At 43.6% G+C, this 11,209-nt stretch overlaps 1 protein-coding gene across 2 annotated transcripts in view; it reads left to right on the forward strand.

Annotated features, from left to right (window-relative positions):
• ncoa3 (nuclear receptor coactivator 3) overlaps positions 1 to 8,234 on the forward strand; it is a 42,836-nt gene extending 34,602 nt beyond the window's left edge. Inside the window, exons 10-23 of one of the 2 annotated variants that reach the window (XM_014017728.1) lie at positions 376 to 523; positions 616 to 1,160; positions 1,243 to 2,180; positions 2,254 to 2,377; positions 2,501 to 2,734; positions 2,897 to 3,103; positions 3,303 to 3,420; positions 3,549 to 3,720; positions 3,808 to 4,170; positions 4,261 to 4,371; positions 4,740 to 4,965; positions 5,048 to 5,240; positions 5,334 to 5,520; positions 6,636 to 8,234. In XM_014017728.1, coding sequence (XP_013873182.1) covers positions 376 to 523; positions 616 to 1,160; positions 1,243 to 2,180; positions 2,254 to 2,377; positions 2,501 to 2,734; positions 2,897 to 3,103; positions 3,303 to 3,420; positions 3,549 to 3,720; positions 3,808 to 4,170; positions 4,261 to 4,371; positions 4,740 to 4,965; positions 5,048 to 5,240; positions 5,334 to 5,520; positions 6,636 to 6,647 — 3,578 coding nt within the window. In that variant the 3' untranslated portion in view covers positions 6,648 to 8,234. Of the gene's footprint in view, positions 1 to 375; positions 524 to 615; positions 1,161 to 1,242; positions 2,181 to 2,253; positions 2,378 to 2,497; positions 2,735 to 2,896; positions 3,104 to 3,302; positions 3,421 to 3,548; positions 3,721 to 3,807; positions 4,171 to 4,260; positions 4,372 to 4,739; positions 4,966 to 5,047; positions 5,241 to 5,333; positions 5,521 to 6,635 lie in introns of both variants that reach the window. The other variant, XM_014017727.1, reaches the window with a different exon arrangement.
• The last annotated feature ends 2,975 nt before the right edge of the window (positions 8,235 to 11,209 follow it).

Consider the following 11,209-nt stretch of genomic DNA (forward strand, 5'->3'; position numbering starts at 1 on the left):
TATATATATATCCTGTTGATTACTAGTTAGGATGATATGAGTTCATTGGGAAACCAAAAAATGATTGCATGCTGTTTTGTCCACACCACTTCCATTTATTTGTTTAATATTAATCAACATCGGGACTGTCTTGAATTGTGTTTGTATGAAGTTGCACCAAGGCTGTAACTCAGCTGTAAATATTTTTTAGAATAATTGCATACAAAAATTCTGATTATCTTGTTTCATTTTAAATGTGTTTTAAATTAAATTGTTTGTGGTTGTACCTTTAGCTTTTGGTTGCAGGTACGTTTGATTTTTGTTTTGAGTACTTGTGTGCTTTAGATGTTCTTGGCTTATTTTGGAGAGACATTACATAATTTTTTTCTGTTCCAGCTTTCCATCATGGCCATGCAGAGACGCCACTCTACCGCTTTTCTCTGTCCGACGGCACCCAAATCACAGCTCAGACGAAGACCGACCTCTGTAGGAATCCCAACACAAATGAGCCGCACTCCTTCCTGTCCACACACTTACTACAAAGGTGAACTGGTGGAAAAATCAGAATGCGGTGTTACTAAACTTTAGTCACGGTTTACAGAATTATAAAGCCGAACTTTTTGTTGTTTTCTACAGGGAGCACAGTGGTTATCGTGGAAACCAGAGTGGCGCCATGAGGCCCCAAAACCTGGGCATGAAYAACCCCAACCAGCAGATGAACATGGGCCCAGGAGGCAACATGGGCATAAACAGAGGTTATAGCATGACCGAACAAGGCAACATGCTGCAGAGAGGTGTGCCTCCCTACTCTGGAGGCGGCCGCATGAATCCCATGAATCAGATGAGTCACATGCATCAGATGAATCAAATGAACTCCATGCATCAGATGAACAAAATGGGTCAGATGAATCAGATGAGTCCCATGCATCCAATGAACTCGATGAACCAAATGGGATCCATGAACCAGATGAATCAGATGGGTCACCATGGCATGCACCATCAGCAGCACCAGCATCAGCAGATGGGTCCGTTTCATGGAGGAGGAAGTGGAGGATACGGGATGGTTATAACCAGCCCTAATCAAGCCAGTCCAGGGATCAATGGTCCTTCACACAATGTCATGGGTTCACCCAGAGTTCGAGGAAGCCCCCAGACCGGAGCCAGTCCCTTCTCTCCAGGAGGTATAGCCAAAACACAGGTTTAATAGAGTTTATGTTACTGGTTATTTATCTTTTTGTTCACTCTGTTAATTGTCCTTTGCAGCCATGAGCTCTCCCATGAGCTCCACTCACCCTGGAGGTGGAGCAGGAGGAGCCGCTTTCTCCAGCAGCTCGTTGAATGCCCTACAAGCCATCAGTGATGGGGTTGGCAATCCAATGCCTGCGCCCCTCACATCTCCTCCCCCTCACAAGCCCGACACTTCCCCGAGCATCAACTCCACCAATCAGCCAGCAGGGGGGCCCTGCAAGGCTGGTCTCCCACCTTACTCTGAGTCCAAGAGCCCAGGCAGCTCGCTAGGAGCCTTGGCAGAGCAGCAGCACCCACAGACCCCTACCAACGAGGGCCCCGCCGACAAGCTGGACAGCCAGGCTTGCCACGTCGGGGTGGAACCCAGCCGACGGGGCTCTGAGAACAGGAAACTCCTGCAGCTCCTTACGTCCCCCACAGATGAGATTGTGCCACCCAACCAAGCCCCGAGCTCTGCACCCACGCCTGACTCTAAAGATGGAGCAGCTGGGGTCATCAGCCCCTCCTGTTCCTCCACCGCCGTGTCCTCATCCACAAACGGCAGTCACGGTGCTGTGTTGTCCTCTGGTAGCTCTGGACACTTACCCAACCAGTCCCTGCAGGACAGGCACAAGATCCTCCACAAGCTCCTGCAGAACGGGAACACTCCTGATGACGTGGCCCGCATCACAGCCGAGGCCACCGGGAAAAGCAGCCTGGATTCAGGGTCACCRGAGCCCGCGTCCTCTGGCGGGGCTAAGGGATCAGAATGTAAGAAGGAGCAGCACAGCCCGAAGAAGGAGAAACCTCACGCCCATCTTCATTACCTGCTCACCAAAGACGACTCTAAGGATGGTGGGGATGTGAAGCCCAAGCTGGAGGACTGGGACAGCAGGGGAGCTCAGGGAGAGGGAGTCACCAGCTCGGACCCCCACTGCATGGATGGCAAGGTGAAGCTGGAGCCATCTGATGAGGTAGAAATCCTGCTCAGGTTTACTTTTYGGCACGTTTTCGAGCGACTGCTTTCATTTTTTGTCCATGTTTCAGACGGAGACACTGGAGACCATTTTGGGCGTCAGAGAAAACAACTCAAGCTTCTTTTCTAAAGCAGAGTCTAGAGTCGCAAAAGAAATGGGAAACAAACAGGGAACTATTCATGACAGCTTACACGGTAAGACTCAACTGATTATATCAATAAATAATAGGTGAAAAACATAAATGGTCACAGTGGGTTATTTAGTCTGTAGCAGTTGTAAAAAGCATCCTGAACCTGTTATTGTTCATGTCCCAGAAGGGGAGAGAGCCCCCCTACCAGGTCAGCGTGGACCCTTTCAGAGAGCCCTGTCTATGGATTCTAAGCCTTTAAGTGAAGAAATGGCAGTAAGAGGTGGACTGGCAGCAAGACGGAACGTTCCCTGTCCCGCTCCACTCAAACAAGAGAACATGGATGTTCCAATCCGGTCGGGRAGTATGCCCAATGGTTTTACTGGAGGCATGGGTGTGTGTTCACCGCGGGGCAATTCAACAAGTAATTTTACAACTACTTTGTCTAAAGTACTACAGTATGCAAATATCAGTCCTGCTCTTCTATTATTGGTTAAACTCACCTCCTCTGTGAAAATACAGACGTTTCTAATGCTGCATGCAGATTTTAAAGCTGCTCCTGAAACTCTAGAAATCTTTTGTTCAGGAGGTGTAGGCAGAGGGGTTCAACAGCGCCCTCCCATGGCGGGGCCAGGAGACTGGGGCCTACCCAGGTCTGGCAGCAGCCCTGTTTCAGGACCAGGACATCCAGGCATGGGTCAGCCTGGCCACATGGGAGCACCAATCATCAACCGCTCCAACAGCGTACCTGGAGCCACCAGATCTATGCTGCAGCAGCAGCTCATGGAAATGGGTATATTGGGTTATGTACATTACTTAAATATATTCTTGCTTTTTAAATTAAACAATTTGATGTGTATTAAAGTAAAATAAAAATCTGAGGTGGCATGTAGAATTTATTAAAAAGTATGGTTTATGACATCATGTTCAACTCAAGGTTTTTATTCAGTTCATGTCAAATAAAAAAAAATCACCCACTGTTTTCTCGGAAGGTCCTAATGAATCCAATATGGGCATGAGCCCATTTGGTGGACACGGACCCCCACCTCAGTCCCCCTCCTGGCCTGACTCTGCCATGGGAGTGGACAGACCACAGAGTAATACAAACAGGTGTGTATTTTTCTACTTATTGTTCTTGATCTGTACTACTAGATAAATTCAGATAAATAATCACAGTTCTGACTGCAGGTATGATTGACAGATGTAACTTAATACTTTCTGTGTTGTTGGTTGGTTAGGGACCAGTTTGTGCACCCCCTGGGAGAGCAACTGGGACCCCTGGCCAGTAGTGAAAATCCAAGTGATGAAAGAGCCCTTCTGGACCAGCTGAACTCTCTGCTCAACACTACCGATGTCGTGGCTCTGCAGGAAATAGACCGAGCCCTGGGCATCCCTGAAATAGTAGGACAGGTAGGAGGAGGACCTGTGTGGTTCTTAGGCAGTAGATTTCTGTCCACGCTGCTGCTCGCTTTTACAGGATCTCTTGTTTTGCACCAGGCACAAGGACCCGAAGGCCACCAGCAGGTCCAGGATCAAGGTCAAGGCCTCTGCCCGCCATCAGAGCCCTTCCCTGGTCATGACTCTGCAAGAAACATGGACCAAAAACCCATGTATGGCCAGGGCTACCCTGGCCCCCCGGTGCCCCCTTCCATGGGAATGCAGCCTGGTTATGGTGGAAACACAATGCTGGGTCAGTCTCCTGCAGGCTTCAACCCTGTGATGAATCAGATGGGCCAGGCAAGGAGCTTCCCCGGCATGGGGGGCATGGCCAACCCCCGTGCAAACATACCAAGACTTCGCATGATGAATCCCACCCAGCAGCTTCGTCTGCAGCTACAGCAGAGGCTGCAGGGTCCACAGGTGAGCTCACGTTTACCCTCCGAATGTTTCAGTTTATTATAAATGTCCAAAAGCAAACCAGCACATTTAACCCTGCTTTGTAATATTTAGTTTATGAATCAGTCACGACAAAGCATAAAGATGGAAAACACCCCCGGAGAAAGCCCTGTCATGCGCCCAGGCATGCAGCCYGGCATGCAGCCTGGAGGAATGAGCGCTCAGGTACGAGTTTCCTGCTTTACTTGGTGCTTCTCATAAAAGTAGACAAATTATTAATCCTGGAGGATCTCACAAAACTAAAATAAAATAAATATTTTGCTGATTAAAAAAAAAGACTAAAATTGTGGAGATTTTTAACGAATGACCCTTTAAGTGTTTAAATATTGTTTTTATTATATATTTTTTCCTGCTGAGACAGCTCTAAAAGATTGACATGTTTATTGTTAAAAAAAAGAAAACTTTTTTTGTAGTATTTTAGTTGCGTAAGGCCGTCATTTTTAATTTTTTTAAATTCTCCCCACGGTTCAAAAATGGTCATAAAGTTAAAGGACAGTCTGAGGATTAACGTGAAGCATGGTGTCTGTCTGCAGCCTGGTTTCATGAGTGCACAGATGATGGCTCAGCAGCAACACACCCTTCAGATGAGGAGGCAGAGGATGCTGTTGATGATGCAGCAGCAGCCRCAGCAGCAGGGTCAGGCAGCAGCAGGAGGCTTCAGCCCTCCTCCTAATGTAATCGCACCTATGGACAGCCCCATGGGAGCGCCCCCCATGACCCAGTCTGGACAGCAGGGCTTCAACTATGGAGGTAGCTATGGTGAGTGGACCGTTTCTGAGCCAGCCGTCTGCGTCGCTCGCTTGTACTGCTCAGGTTTCTCACTTTACTCTTGTGTTTGCAGGAATGAACCAGCAGGGGGACTCATCATTCATGGCTGCAGGCAGCAGTCCACCCAGAAATATGATTCAAGGACGAATGGGTGGTCCTCCACAGAACGCCATGATGCCAGGGATGCAGGGGAATCCTCAGGGAGGACACATGTACCAGTCTGGAGACATGAAAGGCTGGCCACAGGGTGGCATGCCACGCAATAAGTGTGTATCACCCCTTTATTAGTCAGTGTATATTCTAGGGTTTTGTAAAGGAACATTTATTAACACACATGTCTCATGTTTCTGTTTTTCCAGCCCTTATCCTCAGCAACAGTTCCCCCAGCAGGGCAATCAGGGCCAGTTCGCACCCATGATGATGAACAGCTCGATGAGTGGACCTGGACCAGTCAGTGGCTCTGGTTCGGCTCCGATGGCTCAGATGCCAGGCCAGATGGGCATGAACCCAATGGGAATGGGCAGAATGCCAATAGGACCTGATCAGGTAAGATGATACAATAAATATTTACYGTATTTTCTGGACTATAAGTGGCATCAGAACAGACTTTTAATCTGGATTAACAATAAAACAGAGARTAGCTCCTGGGATGCTCAGTAGCTTTAATTAACAGACAGGTGACACAGATTAGAGGCTTCTCTAACTTTTTGGGTCTGGGGACCCCTTACAAGGGTGAAAAGTCGTCAGGGGTCCCCCTATAAACCCCATGCTGTTTTAATAATTATCTTAACCCCTAAATGGCATGGGAATATTAGTTTTTGTTTGCTTTAGTATGATTGTTTTACTAGTCCATTGTTCCCCATATGATTTTTTTTTTTTGACAATTCATTTAAATTATTTGGGGACCCCAAGATACGGCTTGCGGGGTCCTCTGTTTGAGAACCTCTAGATTAGAGTAACTTTATGTGAATGTTTGCTCTGTAACTTAATGTTTTTCACAAACAACCTCGGCAAGCTACYAAAAAARGTTACCAATCAACAACAAGCTAACATTGGCTTATCGTTTTCTTTTGTCCTCTAAGAGTCATACTGCTGGGTGGTCCTGTACAGTCTTCTGTACTTTTTCTTTGAGTTTGGTGTGCTCCATTATTGTTGTGTCACAAATAAAGTGAARTAAGTGTCACATRTTTGTATYATTTTGATCCCCACCCACATCGAGRCGTCTCTCTGCCTCAGACACAACCAGGGACAGGGTAAAATAAGACCTATAACCAGCCAGGGCTGTCCAACAGGCAAGTTACCTGTAAGGTCACCTTTCTCCATCCACATCATGCAATCAGTTTTCTTCTTTTCATCACTTCAAACTTTCTTTCTGCTGCTTTTTTTTAAAACTGCTAGGAACAACATAAACCACAGTCATCAACCCTAGAGCGCCCTCTTGTGGCTGCAGATGTTTACTCCTAGGTTCATGTCTGTCAGTGTGAACTAACATTGAATGCATCAGTCAAAAAATGCATCATGAAGAGGAAAAAAACCTACAAGTCACACCTGASTATAAGTCGAAGCCAAACGATAAAACTTAACGTCCAGAAAATACAGTATTTTTACAGCGTGCTGGAGGATTTTGGCTCCTGTGTTTAACTCCTGTTCTGTTTTTGCAGAAGTATTGCTGAGAGTCCCGCGGCTGACTCCTAACAGTGGAACTGTGGACTGGACTATGATGGGAACTACACACACACACACACACACACAGCAGGAGTGCTAAAACAAAAAAAAACTGAACTTGAATACTCAGCACAGCGACTCTGCTGCAGAAGAAGCGAGGACTTAATTTGTGCTAAGTTTCAGTTCCAGTAGGAGCCTTGTAAGCACAAAGATAAAAACACTCAGTGTGTGTGAGGGTGTGTGTTTCTGTGGCTAACTGGAAGCTGTCGGGCAGTATTCAGCATCACAGCCAGCCTACACAACAGGACGATGGTACAACTGGCTGTGGCTGCACTTTACCTGGAAGCTTCTTTATGTTGGAGGGGGGGCGGGAGGGTTAAACAAAAAGATTGATGCAATATTTTTATCATGACAGCCTTACGAGAGATTCAATGCCTTTACAAGAATTGGTTTATTCTGTTCTTTTTCTGCTCTTCTGTCTGATTGGAAGCTATAAGCACACAGTTAACTGTAAGGTTATGGAGATTGGAGCAATAATTCTTGCCTCTTATGCTTTCGACTGTAGCTGAGCATCAGAARCCCTGTTTTAAAAGATGGTACTGCAGTATTAGACGACTCAATTGTCTTCTGTAATTATAAATTGTAAATATTCGACAAAAGTATAACAGCCGTGCTTTTTAAAGCCCAATTCTTGCACAAAATATGAGACTTGGTTGTAATTTTGTTTCTCATAGGTCAAAGCTGATTTGATTGATTTTGCCTGTTTTAACGTTTGCAGATATTTTAGGCACATTTGGGGTGTTATGTTCTTGTCATTTTCTGAAACCTTTGTTTTTTTTTTTATCTTCCCAAAAAGCTATGTATTTTATCGTTTAACAAAGCACTTTTTTATCAAAGTATCTGATGTGTTGAACATTTGATACTGTTGGAGGTTTTATAGGAAGGTGTTTAAAGTGACGTAAGACGACATGAACTAGTTAAAAAGATTTTTTTTTTCTGTGTGGGTTTTGTTTGCAGATTTCTGACTTCTCCACCTTTTTTCACAGAAGCTCCTTCAAGCTGTTCTTTTCACACGTGTTCTTTTGACTGTTAGCAACTCGCTGAATCTACCTTTTCAACATGCGCAATCCAAAGATATTTTTCCACATCTATGTATAGTTTGAGGTTTCTGGTGTACATTTTTTTATAAGATGTGTATGTTTTATTCAAATGGTAAATGGGTACATATCATGGATCTGTAAAAGCATAAGATGGTTCTGAATGTGGAAGAAGTTGCTCGCCTGTCTAAACGCTGCAGGCAGAAGAGGACCTGACAGTCTGAACTCCTGCGGTCTGCTTTTTTGAATCCTGGAGGATGAAAAAACTTTTTCTTACATGAAATAGCAACAGAGTGAAATCCACTTTAAAACATATCAATAATTCATGAATTTTTCAGGAAGCAGCATCATTTTCTGATCAGGTTTTGTTACTTCAGGACAAAAAGGAACTTGTTTGGAGGTGAGATAAGATGTCGTTTTACAGGATGTATATTACAGATGTTTTTTTCTGTTGATGTTCATATTCATGTAAATACAAGTTTATATTTAAACACTCGACTCTGACTCTATAATTACCTGCCTGTCATTTTTCTGCCCTTGCTGTTGTATGTATAAAGCTAATGCTCCAGGTTTAAATAATTAGTCTGCTCTAATGAAGAAATATTGACTGCAGGAGAAGTTCCACTGAGTTACTGAGTATTGCTAATTATTTGGACCCCAGGAAGAGGGGTCTCTGGTGAGGAGACTAATGTAGATCCTTTTTTTTTTTTTTGCCACTTCAGTAGAAAACAAAACTGAACGTTAGTTTATTTAAAAAAAAAAAAAGAAAAAGTAGAAGAGAAGTATAAGAACAGTAAAGAGAGAAACCGATAGAAATTATACAACATGTGAAATAAACACCAATAACACACAGGACACCACACCCGACATCTGACCATCAGCAAATGAAGAGAACAAACACCCAGCAACCAAACCTAAACAGATGTACATGTATGTGCATATACCCATACGCACATATATAAATAAATACACATATACACATTCACACCTACGTACAATAATTATAACCTCGTTAATTAATATACACAAAACACATGCACAACCAGGCACATACACGTACAAACATTCACATATACACACATTTACATACATACATACCTACATAGACACACCCATACATACACCCAAACATACACACATACAACCACACACACACACACACACACATATATATACACATACACATACAGTATATACTTCCAGTGATTGTCAGAAACACCAGGATCCAAATGTCTATTTTTGTGCGGTTGTGAACATGCATATAAATACAAGATTTCTCCAGTGGAATATTAAATAGTGACTGTGGAGGACCACATACCCGACCCCCAAGACCCAAGGCAAACATAAGGGGGACCAGAGCCCCAGATCCCGAGAGAGACCCCAAGCACTGAGACCCCAAGGCCACCTGCGCAGCGAGAACCACCCCCCCACCCCCAGAGAGGAACACAGGAGAGAACCAGGAGAGCCCCACCAGCAACCACACGTAAAACTCCCAGGGCCAACAGCTACGACCACAGGCCCCGCTGGCCCCCACCACGCTGGAGCAGAACCAGGCATGGACACAGAGACCTGGATCCACAGGGTGCACCCCCCCACCACCACCACCAGGCCAAGGCCCGACAGGGCCAGAGGACCCAAGCCCCACCAGGCAGCCACCAGGCCGAGCCGGCACATGCCCAAGCACTCAGCCCCAGACGTTGAGAGCCACCAGCACACCGGCGGACAGAGGCACCCCCCCACCAGAGGGCAGGGGGGCCAGGGGCAGAGCCCACCACTAGTAGAGGGCTCTYGGGTGAACCAAATGAGGGGGCAGCCCCAGTCCCAGCCAGACAAACACTCAATCATACACAAACACAATCACACAGTCCCACCCTCATTCTCACTAATGTGGATCCTAACAAATAAACTAATTTCATGATTGTCAAAAGCTTTTAAAAATATTCTTGCACTGAGACATGGCAAGTATAAGTAAACTGAAATTTGTGTTGTACTCACCGAAGCACACGGTAAACAGACTTTCAATTTCAAATAGAGAAAAATGCAAGTGCAGCTCAAAATGTGTGAATATATTTGAAAAGTTTTTTTTTGTCAGTTCAGAAAGTTAAACTCATTACTGTACACAGATTCATTAGTCATATTTACTTCAAAACTATTGTCATTTTGATGAGTCCGTCTTAAAAAATGAAAAAAAAAAATACAACATGCAGAGTCTCAGAAAATTAGAGTATTTTCACTAATAAGATCAATTTTTAAAAGGACATTTTAAATGCAAATGTCAGATTTTTAAAAGGTTTGCTGGTCAGTCAAACAATAACATCACGGTCATTGAACCAGCTTTGCTACTTTGGCAGTCTGAGCAGGTGCTGCTGGAAAACTGGTATTTATTTATTTCAAACTGGTTAAAACAGACTTAAAGCAGACAGCATGGATGAAAAAACAACACATACAAAAAGAAAAGTTAAAACACACAGACAGGCACAAAAGTAGAAACTAAAGATAATATAAAACRTTGCACACAAATCAGTACCTGACTAAATGAAGAACATGTCTGTTTTATCTCTTGGAAAAGGAGGATCAAAGTGTTTTGTCTTAATATATTGCWTTAGTATTTCATTGATCATATCTACACAATGTATAAACCTATCTGAGGAATAAGTTCAAAACAAAACTATTCACAACCCCATAAGCATACATACATTATTATTTGAGTCAAAATGTTCTCTGCCTATTTATTATTTATTGAATCATTTACTTTTGTAAAGCGATTCAGGATATTTTTGGGGTTAAAATACATTTTGATGCTTTTTCTGTGATTTACATAACTTTCCTGTTTTCTTGTATTTACTTTGAACCTTTTCTGTTCTACAATTTAATTACTTGTTTTTCCTCCATTTTTTTCCAACAATCTCAAATATTTAACATTTTTAGGCTGTAATATACAACATACCCAAATTTCTCAATTTTTAAGAGTATACAGTATTTGTGCACAACAATTTGGTTAGAAAAACTTACACATGATTGAACAAATACAGCCTTAATGTGACAAGAGCAAACTAAAACCCTGCATGTCATTTTCAGCTGTTATTATTATATGTATGACATCATAAATGTTGAAATCAGGTCAAAGTTACCTAAAGACAACAAAAGAGCTGCAGCTGTGTACTTAACCAGCTCATTCCTATTGTGTTGGAGCAAATGATGTCATTTCATTGGGGTGGGGGTGGGGATATATGGACTGGATCTAATTATTGTGAAGATCATAACCCCCCTAACTCCCCTGCAAATTACACCCATAAACAGCAAAAGTATCAAAAACTGGTTCAAAGACCCCATGGTGTTATTGTGCTTGCAGCAAACTGGTCTGATCTGGGCCTGTATTTATAAAACTTCTCAGAGTGGATTTTTAGACTTACAGCGGGTAAAATAAGTATTGAACACGTCAACATTTTTCTCAGTAAATATATTACTAGAGG

Source organism: Austrofundulus limnaeus, unplaced genomic scaffold (genome assembly GCF_001266775.1).
Source record: "Austrofundulus limnaeus strain Quisiro unplaced genomic scaffold, Austrofundulus_limnaeus-1.0 Scaffold175, whole genome shotgun sequence".
Lineage (NCBI taxonomy): Eukaryota > Metazoa > Chordata > Actinopteri > Cyprinodontiformes > Rivulidae > Austrofundulus > Austrofundulus limnaeus.